Here is a 20,536-nt window from a genome sequence, read left to right on the forward strand (position 1 = left end):
GGCATTTCTACGGTGTCTCTGTGTTGAGGCTCCCGTGTTTCATAATATTGGTCCTGATGGGAGTAGTATGGCTGATACTGTTCGTACTCATTCTCCTCATCGTCATCTTGATACTTGACATGGAGCTGCGAAGGGCTATGCGCATCTCCAAAAGGACCTTCGTCCGATTCCTCCCAGTCGAGAAGATGACTGGGTAGTAAAGCCGTCACCTTGTTTGGAGATGTGTCGATAGGATATACGTCCTGTGCAGGCAGATTCCTGATGCTGACCATGGCTCGGAGAGCTGGAGACCTGGAAGAGGTAGGAATGGCCTCAACGTGTCCACTAGCCATCACTGCTGTCAATGGCGTTAAAGTTGATGCAGCCGTTAATGGTGCAGATTTTTCCGTCGACGGTGGAGTCGCCGACGATGGTTTCGCCGACGACGGTCTCGCCGACGACGGTCTCGCCGACGACGGTCTCGCCGACGATGGTCTCGCCGACGATGGTCTCGCCGACGGTAGCTTCTTTGACCCCGTCGATGGCGATAGCGCCGATGAGAATGACGCTATAGTCGACGGGGCAGTCGTCGACGGTGCCGATGGAATCTGGATAGAAGGGATCGAACCCCTTACCGTCGATGTTAAGGTCGTCGACGCTGACGATGGTCTCGTCGACGAAGTAGAGACGGTAGATGTAGATACCGTCGTCGTCGTCACTGTCGTCGACGGTGTCGTCGTCGATGTTCTAATTTTCAGAGTCATCTTTGCAGAAGTAGAAGGCTCTGAAGAAGGAGATAGATGGTAAGACTCCTTCTTTTGAAGAGGAGAAGAAGGCTCAGAGCAAACCGAAGTTTGTAAGGCCTTCCCATGATGAGATTTCTGCCTCGTTCTGGATTTTTCAGTGTGGCCTAGGTCCTCAGATCTGGACCTTTTATGTGGCCTCTCTGACCCACTCTCCTCACCTGAAGTACAGGATTTGGCCTGTAACCACGTCAGGAGTCTGCCCTCCCGGTCTCTGAGGGTCTTTGTGGAGAAGGTGCGACATATCTTGCAGTCCTTAACCTGATGTTGTGGGTAGAGACAGTACAAGCATTCCTTATGTGGGTCATCCACATGGAGCCTTTTCTTCCCACAGGTCTTGCAAGGGCGGAAAAGGCATTTTCTAGAAGAATCTGACATATTTGAAGTTTTCTTGAGAGAAAATCTCTGAAGTAGAAGAAAAAACTGAGCAGAGCTCAAGGAGACTCCCTTCACACGACGTGCGGTAGAAAATCTGAGGAAGGGAGCTTCTCTGGAGAAGGTTCTAGAGGGTGCTGGTGCCTGATTGGACAGCAGGCAGGTTTGGGTCCTTTCACAAAAGGACATGGATAGGCTATATGAGCAAGCTCTGACTCCATTATAGCCTATGGCAAAAAAAAATATTTAATATTTATTGCTATTTTATGTACCGTGGGACTCCCACTTCGACGACGGGGATGATTCAAGCATGTGAATTTAGGAAAGATCCAATACTGGATAATCTGTGGTTAGAAGTATCCAGAATATACATGATCATTTAACTGGCATAAGGGCATTCTTCCACAGTATAGTTAGTAATGAACCAGAGTATGCGGAGATGTTGTTTTGGATTGCTGTCTGTGACAAAGAGTGCCTTAACATTAAAACTTCAAAATCTCTCTCAAAAATTGCAATTCTAACTGGAAATAATTTCAAAACAGAGGAACAGAATAGAGTTTAGAGAGACCAGGATACAGGAAAGTGTATAAAAAAAAAAAAAGGATCTGACAGCAGTAAAATCTGTGGTCTCTGGGACAGCAGATCACCAGAAAGACTTACATTTTATTTGTTTCTGTATAATACCACTGGAACTGGAAGCACCATCAATGGAAAACGCAATGAAAGGCTTCTGGCAAACCAACTGGGTGGCTCTAATCCTCTCATAACTGTGGGTGCTAGCAAAAACCACTATCAAATTCAGCACATGATATATTAAAAAAAAAACCAGTAGTTTATTTCAAAGTATAAATGTCAGGCTTATTTGACAAAGTCCCACTACAGTTACCGCTTCTACGGATAATAATCTATGTAAGGTACAAAAGAACAAGGAAAGCTCACTCAACCAGTTCCAATCTGAGGCTGGGACCTCGTCACAACATCATCTCTATTTACAGGGTCAGCTTGAAAACTGGTGTATGTCGTTTATCTCCCAAAAGGAGTTTAACATCGGTTTATTTTCTGCTTTGTGACTTTATTACATGGGGATTTTTAAAGAAGGAAAGAGGTAGGAAAAATTATAAAAGCAGAAGAGAACAGGAAGCTAGAGACCATTGAGTTCCAGCTATTTACACGATTGAAAAGCCTAATAGAACATACATATAAACTTCAATGCTTTGCAATGCAACAGTCAGATCTCTACATGGCAATGATTTTGACAGACAAATGAAAATAATCATGTTACTGAGGATACAAAAAGATAATTAACTGACTATCATCTTCCGCTTTTGGATCATCGGGGTGTTAAAAACATACATAAATATAGAAAGCCTTTCAATTTATCAAGGGTATTTCTCGATCCAGAAGAGAGACCTTTAACCACATACGTTGCAGGTTATTTATACCTGCTTTGTTATACTGATAATTGGACCATTCAAATACTGGAGCACTACTGTAGTCATTCAAGAGGGAAAGGAGAAACACATGGCAGGCATTTGTCAATCATATGAAGCCTTTTGGCGAAGCAAATTGTGTACTTTCACATCATAGTAGTAAATTATTGCAGAAAGGTCAAGGCTGGTTAATCAAACCCTGTATTCCTTTTGCTGAAGTAGCCTACTGATGTGACCTAGATATACTGATTATTCCAGTTGCACTGTAACTTTAAGGTTCAGTTGAGTGTACAAAATGCAATTGTCACGGAGAAATTGAGACACCTGTGCCAGACCCACCACTTCCAGATTACAAACGTGTTTGTATTTACTTTCACACGAATCGGCATTTAGTCAATTTTTAAGTAAAGTAAGGAGTAGGCAGTCAAGAAAAAATAAAGCAGAACAAAACATGAAACTATTGGAGCGTTTGTGGTGATCTCAGATCAGTGATGGAAGAGAATACGGGCACAAAACAACTCGTGTTAAAGCTAGATTTAAACCATGGAGCATTTCTTTTTAGGTTACATTATAAACCACGAGAACATTACAGAACAGACAATGTACCAACAGAGTTGGCTGAGGTCAGCACGCAAGGTGCTTAAGGCCACGCCCTTAAAAAATATCACCTCTGCTTTCCATCACGAGGAACCAGCACCTTCCCAACCAAATAGGAGATATGAAAATTAAATCAAAAGTTGGAAATATAGCAAAGAACAATCTGGCGACCTGGAAGGTAGGCAGCAAGTCTTTTTTGGATAAACTGTCTGCGCCATTTCCTCGTTGCCTTTCAACCCCTTGCATTTATTCAAGTACATACAACATGTTTTGCTTCATTGATAAGGAGGAGTTAACAGTTTGCAAAATGAAAACAAAGCACAGCGTCAAGACTTCAAAATTAGGCACCCAACACGAGAATTATCTACAACCTCTTTGAAAAACTTAGAAAAACAAAGCTGAAGAAGTACTGGTAATAAGAAATCTGCACTCTGCATCATACTCGCTCTACTTCTACAATGAAAACTTCTGAAACTATAGAAACCGACCCTTTTGTCAGCCCTAGCTTCCACATCAGGAGTTAGACATCAGTGGCCGTTAAACATTTATGCAGTAACGGATTATCATGGTGCGTAATATCACTCAGCCTGGATGAGTGCTCAAAACTGACCTCATCTTGGCTCACTCGGTGTGACTGGAAAGCCAGGATAAATATGAAATTAGCGTTCAGACAAGGTATAGCAATAAACGACTGCATAACTGATTGTCTAGTCTAGAGCAAAAAACATTGCTGCAGATCTTATCAAAGCACATCCCTTTGGGTATTCAAGTCATTTTACTCCAACTGGAATGTGTTTAGGAACAGGGCAGCAGTAAGTACATATAACGTACAGATAAAACGGTCTTTAATTCTACCACTCTGTGCTCTCTATAGGCTACTGGTGTTTAATAGCACAAGTGTTGCCGGGGCCACTGGCTTTCATATGAAAAACTCAGACAGACATTTTCACTAGCACAATTTAGAATAGATCATACCACTTGCCTAGGCGCTGGAAACCAAATGAGCGAGATTTCCTCCTCAGGCAAACACGCCCACAGTTGGAACAGACTGATACGAATTGTCAGTTTCCTGACAGGACATGCGCCGCCATGATGGCTCCGATGCACTTTGTGTGCCAGCTTGAAAATTACGGCTCCTGGGAGATTATGCATTTAGAAACTGAGGCCTTATTTGACACACAAGCTTTACGGGTAAAACAACATCTGGAACTAATCTAATGATCACCACTGTTTAATATCGAACGGTGAGGTGTGAAAAATACTGTTACTTTCTGTCCAAAATTTACAATATACACATACACCTTCTCGTGATAGCAAACCACTCTTTCAGCTCAAACAGCACAAAGAATAGTGCAGAGAAAAGAGTCACTGAAATGCCCGACTCCAATAAAGCTCCTGGTCACAAGTTTGATTCCACAAACAGAAACATGTTCTGCCCCAACGTGCCCCCAGGGCAAGCTATCTCGGTCTGACGTATTTAAGACCCAGACAAATTTCCAGGTAGATTTATACAAGTCAGCTTGTACAGTCGATATTTTTTACATGTGCTGTTTTTTTTCATAATCGGAAACGTAGGAAAATGATGATGTTGAGCATTTGGATTCACTCCTGTGTTGGAAGCAGCGTCCTTCAGATTAGAACTTGTTGAAGCAAAAACAAAAGGAAAAAAGGGACGGTAACATGTGTAGTGAATTCAAAGTAACATACTCAATGAATTAAGGCACAAACAAATTTTAAATCAAAGTAAAGGTGGAGGGCTTCAAGTCCTTGACCGAATACAAGCCTACCACCCAAATAAAAACATGTACATAAAAACCCTACAACACAAGCAGCCAACAGCAAGCTTGGAATGAAGAAGCAGCAATAGGCCATGTCAAGAGATGGGGCTGGAAGGTGAGAGCAGGTGTCACAGAACTTGCTATCTGCCCAAACAGCCCCAACACCAGACCAGTGCTGTCCACAATCCTAACTAGTCAATATAACAAAACTATGACAGTTTATGCATCCACTGTCCGAGGGCATACGGTTTGTGATTCGGCATGCGCGCAGGCACCCTCCTGCAGAATGTTATTATTTTGCCTTCTCGGAAGGTTCAACACTGCTCAAAAAGCAGCTTGTACAAATTCTTGGCAGGCGGAAAGGTGCTTCATAAGCCTGTGCCCCACCTAGCTCTGCAATGCCATCAATGTCTGTGCAGAGATCTAGCCTGGGGGCAGGAAGAAGTGGTTTTTAGAACTAAACACAACCAAGCTTGAACTGGTCCAAGAAAATAGGTCTTCTCTATGTTGATACTTTATTTACTTTTGGTTGAAGATGGATGTAGTGTTTACACACATCTATCATGCACAAGGTTTATATAAAAAAAAAAAAAGAAAAAAAAAAAAAAAGAAGGGAGAGTCTGACACCAGGCCAATAAAAGGTTCTGGAATTTTAACTGTTCTGTGTGGCAATAACATCGGTAGACTGTGGATCGCAGAAAACTCCAAATCGACCATACACATCCTTGGCCCGCACCGCAAAGTAGTACTTGCTGCCAGAGACGAACTGGGTGAGAGTGCAGGCCATTGGGAGTGGGAGGGCCTTTACCTCACCAATCTTCTTCCACTGCGATGGTGTTGAGGCTGTAGGGTCCTCGTGGTAGGCATACAGATGGTAGCTGTCCACACTGGCACAGCTACGGTCCACTTCCAAGACACTCCAGGATAAAACAATACCATTCTGGCTTTGTACACGGGCCAGTTTCAAGTGCGGTTTCTGAGGTGGGTTGGTATTGGCTGCTTCTGGGGGAAGACGCTGTGGCTGTGGTGCTTCAGGTAAAGGGGCAGGATGAATAGTGCGAACAGACTCCTATATGTGAAGAATAACGGAAGATTAACACTTCTAGAAGTTTTTAACTCGGAAAACAGTCTGTAGCATTGTAGCTTTGATACATCAGACATTCCTATGACAACTCCCACCTCTAAACATTGGTGCTATGAGACTTCAAAGCAGAATTCACATTGCTGCTTCCCTGTTGCCTTTTTATGTTCAATTTAATGCCTGCTCCTTTGTGAACTGTTTATATTGATTTAGCAGGGTACTAACCATGGATTCTTAGTTGTGACATAAACTAATTACATACCTGCAGGTAAAGTTACCTACCTTCAGAACCATCTAGTAGAGAAAGTCCCTCCATCCTTCTTTGCGCCATAAAGTAGCAGGAATAACAAGCACGACCCACTTCAGGTGCAGCACCCTCTCTATGGCTCCCCTGGACAAGAGAGCCTGCACTTCTTGATGGAGCAAGGAGCGGTGGTCCTTCCGCCAGCAGTTCATAAGTTTCGTAGCATGGATGACGTACAAGTTACTTACCTTCAGTAACAATTTATCTGGTAGAGACACATTCTAGTTGCAGATTCCTTACCTGTGAATTTCCCCAGGCGTCAGACTGGATCTGGAGAATTTTTCTTCGAGCCGTACCTCTGCGTACCATTAGGTGGCGTCGGTCAATGCCACGGGGGTCGTTGTCCCCGTGATGACGTCGCAGTCATATATAGGTGCCACCCCGGTGCGCTGACGTCAGTTTCTTTGCACAACTTTCCAAGCCAGTAGCACAGAGCCCTGAAGAACACTGAGAATGGTGCACCAAAACTATGGCCCTTCAAGCGAAGTACCAGTCCCTAGAAATCAGTTCTCAGTGCGGGGAGGATAGGCAGGTTGGTAAGGAATCTGTAACTAGAATATGTCTCTACCAGATCTATCGTTACCAAAGGTAAGTTACTTGTACATCTAATGGAGACTTCTAGTTGCAGATTCCTTACCTCTGAATAGATACACGAGCAATACCATCCCCGGTGGTGGGCTGCGAAGTACGATCACACCAAAAAATCCTGCAGAACCAGGTGGCCAAAATAGCCATCCCTGCGGACCTGACTGTTCAGGCAGTTGTGCTTGGTGAACGTATGTAAGGATGCCCACGTTACGGCCTGACAGATATCCAGGACTGGAACTCTGCGTGCTAACGCTGTGGTAGCCGCTGTAGTTCTGGTAGAATGAGCACGAAAAACCCTCAGGGGGTTGCTTTTTCGCCAAAACATAGCACAGCTTGATGCAGAAGACTACCCATCATGAGATGGTCCTCTTCTGCACTGTCTTCCCTTTCTTTGCACCCACATATCCCACAAAGAGTTGATCGTCCAACTGGAAATATTTGGTATAATCTAGATAGAATGCCAGCGCTCTTTTTGGATCCAGATGGTGGAGTCTTTCCTCCTCATGAGAGGGATGTAGGGGTGCGTAAAAAATAGGCATGGTGATAGATTGGCCTACATGAAAAGGCGGTACCACTTTGGGAAGAAATTAAGCCCTGGTACGAAGCACCACTTTGTCAGGATGCACTGCTAGGAATGGTGGCTTTGAAGAAAAAGCCTGAAGCTCACTTACTCTGCGAGCAGAGGTGATGGCAATCAAGAAAGCTGTTTTAAGGGTTAAGAGCAGTAAAGGAAAGTTGTGGAGTGGCTCGAAAGGGGCGCACATGAGGTATGTGAAGACCAAGCTCAAATCCCACTGGGGAATGATGAACCGGAGGAAACATACAAGTGAGTCCTTTAAGAAGCCTCCCAACAATAGGAGATTTGAAAAGAGAAGGTTGGTCTGGTAGCCTTAAGAAGGCAGAGATGGCAGACAAATATCCCTTGAGGGTGCTCAGAGTAGAGCCCTCCTGAGCAAGAGAGAGAATAAAGAGAAGCAGAGAGGGGATCAACAGATTTGTTGATACACCATGCCACAAATTTCTTCCAACGACAGGCATATACCGTTTTGGTGGAGGGAAGCCTGGCTGCCAAGATGATATTACAGACTTCGGGTGGAAGGTCAAAAGCCGTCAACTGTTGCAGCTCAATCTCCACACAAGGAGGCAGAGACTGGACAGTTTTGGGTGGAAAACCGTCCTCTGCTGCTGCGACAGAAGATCCTCCTGAAGGGGCAAGTCTGACTGGAGGATCGATGGCCATGCTCAAGAGCTCGGGATACAAGATTCTTCGCGTCCAGTCCGGAGCTACCAAGATTACTTGGGCCTGGTCTTGCCTGATCTTCAGAACTCTGGGCAGAAGTGGTATTGGCAGGAAGGCGTACAGGGGTCCTGAGTTCCACTCTTGACGAAAAGCATCGCCGAGCGAGTGCTGCCTTGGAAACCCCAATGCACAAAACAGCTGACACTGCCTGTTCTCTGCAGAGGCGAACAGATCTAACCAAGGCTCTCCCCACTGCAGAAAGATACCTTGCGCTACCTCTGGATGGAGACGTCATTCATGATCGACTATACATCAATGACTAAATTCATCTGCTCTGGCGTTCAGAGAGCTTGCCAGATGTTGAACCACCAGGGAAATGCCCTGGCGTTCCAGCCATGTCCAGAAGCGAAGATCCTCTTGACAAAGGGTCCACGACACCACTCCGATCTGCTTGTTGCAATACCACATGGCGGTGGTGTTGTCAGTGAACACCTGCACCACTTTCCCTTTGAGAGAGGGAAGGAATGCTTTCAATGCAAGTTGGATCACCCGGAGCTCCAAAAGGTTGATGTGGAGCCCGGACTCCCCCGGAGACCAGAGGCCTCTAATTTCCACCTCTCCCATGTGGCTGCCCCATCCCAGGAATGATGCATCTGTCACTACTGTAAGATCTGGTTGAGGAAGGGAGAGGGATCTGCCATTGAGCCACCACTGCAGGTCTTTCGCAGTTCCCTCCGAGATCTGAACCATGTCGGAGAGATTCCCCTGATGCTGCGCCCACTGGGACTTCAGGTCCCACTGCAGAGCCCGCATATGTCATCTGGCATGTTGGACCAGCAGGATGCAGGAGGCCATGAGGCCCAGCAGCCTCAGTGTCATTATCACCGAGATCCAGGATAGAGGTTGAAACATCGGTATCATAGCCCGAATATCCTGGACTCGCTTTTTGAGAGGATAAGCTCGAAACTCCACTGTGTCCAGAACAGCACCAATGAAAGGGAGTGTCTGAGAGGGAGTCAGGTGTGACTTTAGCACGTTGATAGTAAACCCCAGCGAATGCAGGAAGTTTGCTGTAGTCTGGGGGTGGGAGACGACTTTGTGGAGTGTGTCTGCCTTCAACAGCCAGTCATCGAGGTAGGGGAAGACTGGAACCCCTTACCTGCGCAGATGGGCTGCAACCAATACCATCACTTTCGTATACACCTGAGGGGCACTGGTAAGGCCAAAGAAGAGCATGGTGAACCGAAAGTGCTTGTGATCTACCACGAATCATAGGTAACGTTTGTGGGCCGGCAGGACGGGAATATGGAAACAGGCATCCTGGAAGTCCAACGCAACCATTCAGCCTCCAGGGCAGAAAGGACCTGACCCAGGGTTAACATCTTGAATTTCTTCTTGAGAAATTGATTGAGGGACCAGAGGTCTAGGATGGGGCAAAGACCCTTGCCCTTTTTGGGAACCAGAAAGTAGCAGGAATAGCAACCACAACCTACTTCTGCCGCAGAGACCCTCTCTATGGCTCCCTTGGCAGGAGAGCCTTGACTTCCTCACGGAGACGTGCTAAATGATCCTCCGACAGGTGACTGAATGATGGTGGCATGGCTGGAGAAGTCTCGAAGGGGAGGGAGTAGCCCCTTCGGACGATCTGTAGAACCCACCTGTCCGTAGTAATGGATTCCCAGTGGGGCAGATGATGGCGAATTCTGCTGCCAACTGGTCCCGGATGTCCCAACGGACTAGGAAGGGTTTGAGGCAGAGGAGGGGGAGGTGTCGACTGGGTGGCCAGCTGACTCCCTGATCCACGAGCTTGGTGGATCCCACGTCCGCGCAGGGGCTGTGCAGCATGCGTGGGTTGGTGGCCCGGTGGAAATGGACGCGATTGGGTGCCCCTTCTGTAGCCACGAAAGGAGTGAGAGGTGAACTGATAGGGGCGAGGTGCGGCTGCGACAGGAATCCTTAAAGAGCTTGAGCGCTGAGTCCGTCTTGTCTTCGAAGAGACGAGTGCCATCAAAGGGTACGTCCTTCATAGATTGCTGGACACTCCCCGAAAAGCTAGACGTCCTCAACCAGGTGTGGCGTCTCCACCGTCGATGTACCTGATCTGCCTAGTGAGTCGGTCGTACCCCGTTCACAACAGATCATGAACTTGGCTGCGTCTCTCCCATCTGTCATGGCTTGGAAGAGAACGTTCCGGGCCTCTTCTGGAACTTGGTGGAGCACCTGCGCGACCGTATCCCAGAGAGTATGGCAATAGCAGCCCGAAAGGCATGCGGTGTTCACGACGCAGAGCTAGACTGACAGAAGAAAACATCTTCTTCCCTAAGTTGTCCAGTCTTTTTGATTCCCTGTCCGAGGGAGTGGTAGGGAATGGGCAGAGGATGAGGAAGACTGGACGACAAGGCTCTCATGCGTAGGGTGTTGGGTTAAGAAATCTGGGTCATTCGGCACAGGCCGATGGCAGCAGGCAATTGTCCGATTCAAAGGAGCCCCTGTGCTGGGTTTGGACCAGGTCCCTATTAGGATGTCCGTAAGTGCTTCGATGAAGGGAAGAGGGGGTTCCGAGTTGGAGGCCCCAGGCTGAAGCACTTCAGTCAGGAGGTTAGGCCTGACCTCCAAAGAAGGAAGGTCGAGGTTCAAAACCTCAGCCGCCCCTCACCACCATAGAATAAGACACCTCCTCCTCCGTAGCCACTATACGGGGCGAGAGCATGCCAGTGTCAGGGGAGGTGTCCAACCCACTGGCATCACCCAAATCCTGTACCCAGTCCAGTTCAGGCTCAAGCTGGTGTTCTAAAGGGTCCCGTCACCCCTCTACACTATTCCTGTATCTATACCCATAGTAATAGGGTTCAGGGTCAACCCTGAGCATAGCAGAGCCCATAGAAAACAGAATTGGCACTGAGCGACGTCGTTCTGGCTCGGTGTCGTCAGTAATGAGTATAGGGTCGACGTCGATCGGGGGCCCAATTGGCACCAGGAGCGTCAACGTCTGACCAGACGATGGGGAAGTTCATGTTGCCACCACTGGTGTCGGGATGGATCCGGAAGCGGATCCTGAAGTGCCCTCCGAAGTCGGGACCGAAGTCGCCGACTTTGAACCCGAGGGGTCCCTCACCGACTCCCCTGTGCCTGAAGGCGCCGAGGATGGGTCAAGCTGCCCAAATATGAGGCGCATGGCCTCATTGAACTCCTTTAGTTGGGCAGGGGTAGCCCCGGTTCCTGGAACTTCAGGGAGGCGCAGAGCAGACCCAGACTGAGGCTCCGAAGATGGAGGCCTAGAGCGTCGACACTCCTCCCGCGTTGCGTCGTGAGAGCGACGGGGTGAAGTCAAAGAACGTTTCACCTTCTTAGACTTCTTACCCAAATGTCCAGATGACTTGGATGAGGAAGAATGGTGATGACTCCGCGACTAGTCTCCTGACCTTCCTCTTGAACGGGTCCGGGAATGACAGGGAGTTGAGTGTTGGGTCGCCATGAGCTTCAGGGACCTTTCCCTCAAAGCTTTCGGGTTCATGGCCCGAGACTCTGGTGGACTGAGTTGATCCTTGGCTGCTTGTCCCAGCTTGCTAGTGGGACCAGAGGCTGGGTCAAGGCTAGGAAGCCTGTTGGCAGTGGTGGCTGAAGACCCCCCTACGATGGCCTTGAAAGAGGCAAATGGTGGATTGGGGTTGGCAAAGGACCATAGACAAGCCCAAGGACCTGGCCAAAACTCTGCTGTCCTTGAAGCACTCCATTGCTAAATCCACCTTCTCTCCAAAAAGGCACAAGCCACTGAAGGGCATGTCCATGACGGAAGCATGGACATCCCCCGAGAAGCCAGTCCTTCACAGTCAAGCGTGGCGCCGCAAGGCCAGACTATGAAATCCCTCTGCTCATTGAGTCAGTTGTGTCGAGCCCACAACTTATGGTGCACTTAGCTGCATCTCGCCTGTCAGCGATAGCCTGGGTGAGTATGGCTCAGGCCTCTTATGAGAGCATAGGCAGCACTTGAACAACTGAGTCCCATATTGTATGGGAATAACAGCCCAATAGGCATGCAGTGTTCACGACCACAGTGCTAGGCTGGCAGAAGAGAACATTCTTGTAGGGAGCTAGGTTATGGTTTTAGTCCCCCCCCCCCCCTCCACGCTTCTTGCCTGTTTTTTAGATGCAACTTTGACTGAAGTGCACTGATTCCTGCTAACCAGGTCCCCGGTGCCAGTGTTCCTTCCCGGAAACAACACACCGTATCACTTGATCCCACAGTGACCAGGCCCTTAAGCCCCCTGTAAGTCCTTAGTAAATGGTACTTCTGGTACATACGGCATGGGTACTAAAGAGGGCCCCTCAGAGCTGCAGCACAACTTGTGCCACTCTGAGGGACCCAGGGCCAACTTTATGCAGACTGCCATTGCAGCTGCGAGACAAGGTGCTTCCAAAATTTAAAACACAACATGGCACATAGCCTGTGCGCCATGCCCCCTAAACACTGCATGCAATATATGTAAGTCATTCCCCCCCTCCCCCAGCAGGCATTACAGCCCTAAGGCAGGGTGCATTATATTACATGTGAGGGAATATCTGCATGAGCAGATATGCCACTGTTGTCTTCGTTGATTCCCAGACATAGTAAGTGTACAAGGAAGCCATTTTAAATACATGTGCTGTACACTGGCCATTAAGAGTTCTCCAGGTACATGATGGCTTCTCGGAATCCTGGGATGTTTGGTATTAAACATCTAAGAATGATAAACCCTCCCTGACCCCAGAGATGAATTTAACAAATGCACACAGAGGGCACCTTAGAGGGCCCCCCTGAAAACCTACCAGCTAGTAGTATGCTGGCTGACTGGTCCTGACCAGTACAGCCACCACAGACAAGTTTCTGGACCCCCAAGGTGACAGCCAGTGATCTTGAGGCCCAGAGACAAAAGCCGGCACTGGGCCGAGGTGTTACCTCCTCTCCCAGGCAGGATGGACATTCCAGGGCAGGAAGCTTCAAAGGGCTTGCCGCCTTTGTAATGCGACCCAGGTCTCTCCAAATGGTGGAGATGACTGACCCCCCTGTCCTAACCCCACACTTTTGGCTGCAGAACAGGGGGGGAAATTTGTTAAACTAGGAGTGCCTACTTCATGCCAGTACCACCCCTAAGTGGGACGAGCTGAAGTGAACACTACTTTTTAAATTCCTCCATCTTGTTTGGAAGGAATTAGGCCAATAGGATTAGGGCTATGCCCACGTCCCAAAGGAAGTGGTCATAAGAAGGGTGTAGTCACCCTAAAGGTGAGTAGCCTTTTGGCTACCACCTGGCACCTTTGTAAAGCCCCTAAATTCAGTATTTAGGTGGCATCCCTGAACCTTAGAACTCGGATTTCTGATGACCTAAGAAGAGTCGCACCAGCAGAAAAGACTGCAGACACCAACTGACTTGGACCCAGCCCTACCAGCCTGTCTGTAGCCCTCGAAGATCCTGTGCCAGAAGACAACCCATCCTGCAGTCCAGCAACCTCCAAAGCCTTAGGAGGACTGCCTGCCTACGATAAAGACCAAGATCTCCCGAGAACAGTGGACCTGTTCAAGAAACAAGCAATTTAAATGACAAAGAACTATGCCCGATGACCCGCGAAAACACCTCAGGATACACCTCTGCACCCGATGCCCATGGCCTTAGTCCAAGTGGCCCACCGGTCCTATGAAGGTTCCCCAGCACTTCAGAGCCCGAATCCTCCATGGACAGACCTCTGCCAGACTCTGCCTCAAAGCCTGCAGCCTCAATCCGAAGACACTGTGACCTACCTGGTAAGCTGTTTCCCATGCCGAAATTCACCCCTGCCCCCGGGGCCCCTGGGTCTTGGGGAGCCGGACTGTCAGTGTCCCTACTTCCCCTAGCATCAGAACTTACCTAGGCAGCTGTGGGTTTTCTTCATTCAGCCTCCTGGCCCGAGCTTGAAGCCTTTTTCCAAAACTGATCTCCCCCACTGACTAACATTGGGCGCCCCCTGATGTGTTGGCACTCTTCACCCGGCCGCCCCTGTGCTGCTGAGGGTTGAAGTTCAGTGCTGCCTTGTGGCTCCCTTTGTACTTACCTCAGCTCCAGGAGATCAGCCCCTGACCCCTCTTTACTCACCTGTGAGCAGCACATCTTCGGTTATCCCCTGCCTCCACTGGTTAACATTGTGCGCCTGACGCTGTGTTGGCACTTTGCACCCAGCAGCCCCTGTGCCACTGAGGGTTTAAGTTTGGTGCTGCCTTTTGGCCCCCCCAGTGCTTACCTCAACCCCAGAGACCAACCTCTGACACTGCTTTACTTACCTGTGAGCAGCGCATCTTTTTCTCCCACAGTCTCCATTGGTTAACATTGGGCACCTGACTCCAAATTTGACCTCTGCGACCGGCCATCCCTGTGCCGCTGTGGGTGCACTCTTGGTACTGATTTGAACCTTGCCTGGTGTTGACCTAAAACCCAGAAGAAAGGATTTTTAAGTTGAGTACTTACCTGCAAAACTGTATTCCTGTGTTCCTCCCATAGGTTAACATTGAAAACTCTGAAAATTGCACTGTCGATTTTTTTAACTGAAAAGTATTTTTAATTTAAAAACTGCTTACCTTATAACAAAGTTCTTTCGTTCAAAGCATATATAAAAGCAAATGTTATTTTTTCTAAGTTGGTCTTGGATTTATTCTTTATTCTTATTTTTTGCCTGTGTGAGTACAAGAAATGCTAAACACGGCTCCTTGATAAGCCTAAATGCCTGCCCTCACTACCACAAATAGAGAATTATACCTATCTATTTCTGCCTCTGCAAACCTTTGGGGATCCACTGGACTCGCTGCACGGTGTACATCATTTTAGCGTACCACATAGAGAGAGCTTCCTACAATTCTCTTACCAAAGTTATCCAGCCTTGTGGATTTCCTATCTGGTGGAGTGGCAGGGAACGCACCGGTATTAATCCTGGACATGGAAGCTTATATCACCAAGCTCTCTGGGGTGGGGTGCTGGGTAAGGAAACTGGGCTCCCCAGGAGTGGGTGACGGCGGTGGTCAATCATCCTATGCACAGGAGACCCTGTGCAAGGTTTGCACCAGGCCATGAGTAGGACTTCTCTAAGGCCTTCACTGAAGGGGAGTAGGGGTTCAGAAGGGAAGACTCCTGCCTGAAGCAGCTCTGTCAAGACGTTAGTCTTGACAGCCACTGTGAACAACTGAAGGTTAAAGACCTCAGCCTCCCTAAGCACTGTAAAAGATGCTCCCTCCTCCATAGCCACAGTAGAAGGAGAGACCAGACCAATATCAGGAGAGGTGTCTTACCCACTGGCCTCAGCCTATTACTCATACCAGCTGTCCCGTTCTTCATCTGGGAGCTGGTAACCATTAGGGCCATAGACTCCTTCTACTCGTCTCCCTCTTCAGGCTTATCAAACAAATGAACAAGTTATTTACCTTTGGTAATACCTTATCTGGTAGAGACTATCTAGTCGCAGATTCCTTACCTAAGAATTATCCCCAGGTGTCAGATTGGATCCAGATTTGTTTTGTGAGCAGTACCCCTGCGTGCCATTAGGTGGCGTCGTTAAGCTATGTGTAGTGTAGTCGGCATCGTTCACACCAGAAGTGAAGTGCATGGTACCTACACAGGCGCCACCCCAGAGCGTTGACATCGGTTTTGCGACATTCCTCACCAGAAACGCAGACACAAAGAACACCGACCACTCGTGTGAGAAACTCAGGCCTGTAAAGGAAGTAGCCCTGTACCTTAAAAATCCGTTTGCAGAGCGGGAAGGATGGGTGAGTGCCTTTTGTTAATGCCAGTTATGATTGAAAGTGTGCTGAGATCCTGGTAACCAGGCCCCAGCACCAGTGTTCTTTCCCTAAACTGTACCTTTGTTCCCACAATTGGCACAGCCCTGGCACACAGATAAGTCCCTTGTAAATGGTACCACTGGTACCAAGGGCCCTGATGCCAGGGAAGGTCTCTAAGGGCTGAAGCATGTTTTATGCCACCCTGGGGACCCCCCACTCAGCACATTTACACTGCCTCACAGCTTGTGTGTGCTGGAGGGGAGAAAATGACTAAGTTGACATGGCTCTCCCCTCAGAGTGCCATGCCCACCTCACAATGCCTGTGGCATAGGTAAGTCACCCCGCTAGCAGGCCTTACAGCCCTAAAGCAGGGTGCACTATACCACAGGTGAGGGCATAGTTGCATGAGCACTATGCCCCTGCAGTGCCTAAGCAAAACCTTAGACATTGTAAGAGGAGGGTAGCCATAAAGAGTATATGGTCTGGGAGTTTGTCAAACACGAACTCCACAGTTCCATAATGGCTACACTGAAATCTGGGAAGTTGGGTATCATGCCAGTGTGGGATTTATTGTAAAATGCACCCAGAGGGCATCTTAGAGATGCCCCCTGATTACCAGTCCGACTCCTAGTGCTAGGCTGACCAGTTTCTGCCAGCCTGCCACAACCAGACAAGTTTCTGGCCACATGGGGAGAGTGCCTTTGTCACTCTGTGGCCAGGAACAAAGCCTGTACTGGGTGGAGGTGCTTCTCACCTCCCCCTGCAGGAACTGTAACACCTGGCGGTGAGCCTCAAAGGCTCATGCAATTTGTTACAGCACCCCAGGGCATCCCAGCTAGTGGAGATGCCCGCCACTGCCCCCACTTTTGGTAGCAAGGCTGGAGGAGATAATGAGAAAAACAAGGAGGAGTCTCCTACACAAAGAAGTAGGACTGCTGAGTTGAAAGCCCTGCAGAGACGACAACTGACTTGGCCCCAGCCCTACCGGCCTGTCTCCAAACTCAAACAACCTGTACAGCGACGCATCCGACAGGGACCAGCGACCTCTCAAGCCTCAGAGAACTGCCCTGAACCGAAGGACCAGGAAACTCCCGAGAACAGTGGCACTGTTCACCAACAGCAATCATTCCCGCCGGAAGCATGAGACTTCACCCTCTGCACCCGACGCCACCGGCTCGAGCTCCAGAGAGCTAACACTGCAGAGAGGACTCCCAGGCGACTGCGACCTCGTGAGTAACCTGAGACGACCCCCTTGAACCCTCACAGCGACGCCTGCAGAGAGGATCCCCCTGACCACGACTGCTTGGAACAAAGAACCTGACGCCCGGACCAAGCACTGCACCCGCAGACGCCTGGACAGAGAGAAACCGAACTCCAGTGCAAGAGTGACCATCAGGCGTCCCTCTGCCTAGCCCAGTCGGTGGCTGGCCCAAAAAGCCCCCCTGTGCCCTGCCTGCATCGCCTAAGTGACCCCCGGGTCCCTCCATTGCTTTCTATAGCAAACCGGACGCCAACTTTGCACACTGCACCCGGACGCACCTGTGCTGCCTAGGGAGTGTTTTGTGTGTGTGTGTGTCCCCCAGTGCTCTACAAAACCCCCCTGGTCTGCTCCCTGAGGACGCAGGTACTTACCTGCTAGCAGACTGGAACCCGAGCACCCCTGTTCTCCATAGGCGCCTATGTGTTTTGGGCCCTCCCTTGACTTCTGCACCTGACCGGCCCTGTGTTGCTGGTGCAGTGACTTTGGGGTTGCCTTGAACCCCCAACGGTGGGCTGCCTATGCCCAGGAAACTGAACTTGTAAGTGCTTTACTTACCTCAGAAACTTAACCATACTTACCTCTCCCAGGAACTGTTGATTTTTGCAGTGTCCACTTTTAAAATAGCTTATTGCCATTTTAACCTATACTGTGTATGTTACTGCTCTAATTCAAAGTTCCTCACTTACCTGTGTATTTTATGTATTTACTTCAAATCTTGTGGTTCTAAAATAAATTAAGAAAATATATATTTTTTTATATAAAAACTATTGGCCTGGAGTTAAGTCTTTGAGTGTGTGTTCCTCATTTACTGTCTGTGTGTGTACTAAAAATGCTTAACACTACCCTCTGATAAGCCTACTGCTCAACCACACTACCACAAAATAGAGCATTAGAATTATTTAATTTTGCCACTATCAACCTCAAAGGGGAACCCTTGGACTCTCTGCACACTATCTCTCACTTTGAGATAGTATATACAGTGCCAACTTCCTACAGTGAGTCAGTAAGTAATCTGCAGCTAGGGCCCAAATAGAACTATGTCATTCTAACTTGACTGCACAACACCATTATGGGTGGGAGAGCAACTCTTCTTAAGGAATGTCAGAACCAGGAAATGAAAGGCCATGCGGAAACAAACCATCTCCCAGTGGCTTGTTCTCTGCATTAAGATCTGCAATGCATTGGCCAAGAAGCAAGCCTGGGAGGGCTTTCATCCTCATTCCACCAGAACAAAGGCTGCGACCACTGCGTTACCATGTGAAGTTCCGGTCCTGGACATCTGTCATGCTGTAACGTTGGCTTCACTGAACACGTTCACCAAGCAGTACTGCTTGGACAGTCAGGTCTGTTGGGATGGTCACTTTGCCCCTTCAATCCTGCATGACTTTCTGATATAAGTCAAGTTTACAGACCCTCTTCCGGTGATGATAGTGCTTAGGTATTTATTCTAAGGTAAGGAATCTGCAGATAGAAGTCTCTTATCAGTTGAAAAAGTTACTTACCTTCAATGACGCCTTACCTGGGAGAGAGTCTATCCTGCTAGTAGAGTATTCTCTATATAGTATTTTAGTATTTGTGTCACTGAAATAAAGTACCTTTATTTAACATTGTAAGGTTCTTTCATGTATGATAGTGCTGCATGACTAAGTGGTATTGCATAAGCTTTGTATATCTCCTAGATAAGCCTTGACTGCTCATTCACAGCTATCTCTAAAGAGCCTGGCTTCCTAGACACCGACTACACCTCACTAATAGGGGATACGTGGACTTGGTATAAGGTGATAACACCATAGGTGCTCACCACACACCAGGCCAGCTTCCTACAGCCATCTTGGAAAAAAGGTGGGCAGAGGCCCCTGGCAGCATGTGACTGTTTAGGCCAGCTAGATGTTGTTCCTGACCCCCTCGGATAGGTGGATCACTACACAGAGTGACCAACCCCCTTTTAGTTTTACTTAAGGGCTCTCCTGAGGGTGGGTACTCCGATTCGTCACGCAAGACTCTCCAATAAACTCTCTGCTAGACATTTTCTGCTCCTGGCCTCTGGAACCGCTGCTGTTCTGCTGTTGGAACTAAAACAAGACTGTATCCAGTTGGGAGGGCTCCCATGGTAACGTCGTTTCTCCAGCAACATCCGTGGCTGTACATCCTCCAGTGTCACATGGACTCTGCTTGCATCCAAGAAGCAAGAAGGAATCTTTCTTGGAGTAGAGCAGTCACTCCCCTTCATCAGCAGCACCTCAAGAACGACCGACTGGTGCATCCTGCTGTCCCACGGACAACTTAACTTCTGACCAACTTGGGAGATGGTGGACCATTGCTGCAGCCACTGGAACGGAATCCATGTGCACCACGATTGTAGCTCTTACTTAGGCTTGGAGGCTCTTTCTCCAAGAAGATCTTCGAGCTCCAAGAGGCCCCAGCCTCCAGCACACTGCAACTCCAAGATCAGCTTCCACTCTGCAGCTCCTGGGACATGAGACTTCTGTTTTGTTGTGCTGCTGAGGCCTCTCTGTGTCTCCCTGTGCCTGCTGCCAGTGGGTCACTCGTGGGGGCTCCTCTGACTTCAGCTGGCTTTCCTTCCTGCTGCAGGCCTGCCCGACTCTCTTCCAAGGGTTGAGTCACTAGTACTTTGTTTGTCCTCCAAAAGCGGCAATCTTCCTTGGATCAGCAATTTTCATTTGCAAAGGCTTGTTGGTCATCCTGCTGGCCAGTTACCCTCCTGCAATCCGGCGACCGTCATGGGACAGCTCGTGTGTGACTCAAAGGATCTCCTGCATCTCACGGACTCCGCAGCTGGACTCCTTCCTTCACCGTACTGCAGGATCTTCATTTCCAAGAGGGAAGCATTGGCTACCTGCCCCGCCTGGACAATGTACAAGTGGTCGGGACACTGTCCCCTTCATTTTCAGGTTCTTCACGTCTGGAATCCATGGGTGGGTTCCACTGACCAGGTCCCCAGGTCGCAACAACAGCTGGACAATCAAGCCTTCCACTGACTTCAACAAGTGTTTGACACCCCTATGTACCTGGGCTCTCTGGTTTAGATACTCCGGTCTTCTGGGTATCCACAGGTGGGGGTATTTTCCAACCTTCCTTGTGGCAACTAGTTTCCTCTGGGTTCACTGGGAATGGTCCTGAATCTATAAAAATGCAACTGCGACGGTCCTGCTTGATAACCACTCTGCACCTGGGCACCTGTGGAATTTCTAGTACCCAAGCCCCTGGGATCCTAACACACTTACCTTGATTGTGCACCTCCATTTTTATACCACTTTCATAGTATATGGTTTGGTCCCCCCATAGGGCCCAATGTA

General features: G+C 48.7%; 1 protein-coding gene across 6 annotated transcripts in view; it reads right to left on the minus strand.

Annotated features, from left to right (window-relative positions):
* Nucleotides 1–1,970: 1,970 nt before the first annotated feature.
* Nucleotides 1,971–20,536, minus strand: part of ATF7IP (activating transcription factor 7 interacting protein) — an 828,655-nt gene continuing 810,089 nt past the window's right edge. For all 6 annotated transcript variants that reach the window (XM_069231239.1, XM_069231237.1, XM_069231238.1 and 3 more), the window contains one exon: nt 1,971–6,031. In XM_069231239.1, coding sequence (XP_069087340.1) covers nt 5,615–6,031 — 417 coding nt within the window. In that variant the 3' untranslated portion in view covers nt 1,971–5,614. The remainder of the gene's footprint in view (nt 6,032–20,536) is intronic.

Source organism: Pleurodeles waltl, chromosome 4_2 (assembly GCF_031143425.1).
Source record: "Pleurodeles waltl isolate 20211129_DDA chromosome 4_2, aPleWal1.hap1.20221129, whole genome shotgun sequence".
Classification (NCBI taxonomy): Eukaryota; Metazoa; Chordata; class Amphibia; order Caudata; family Salamandridae; genus Pleurodeles; species Pleurodeles waltl.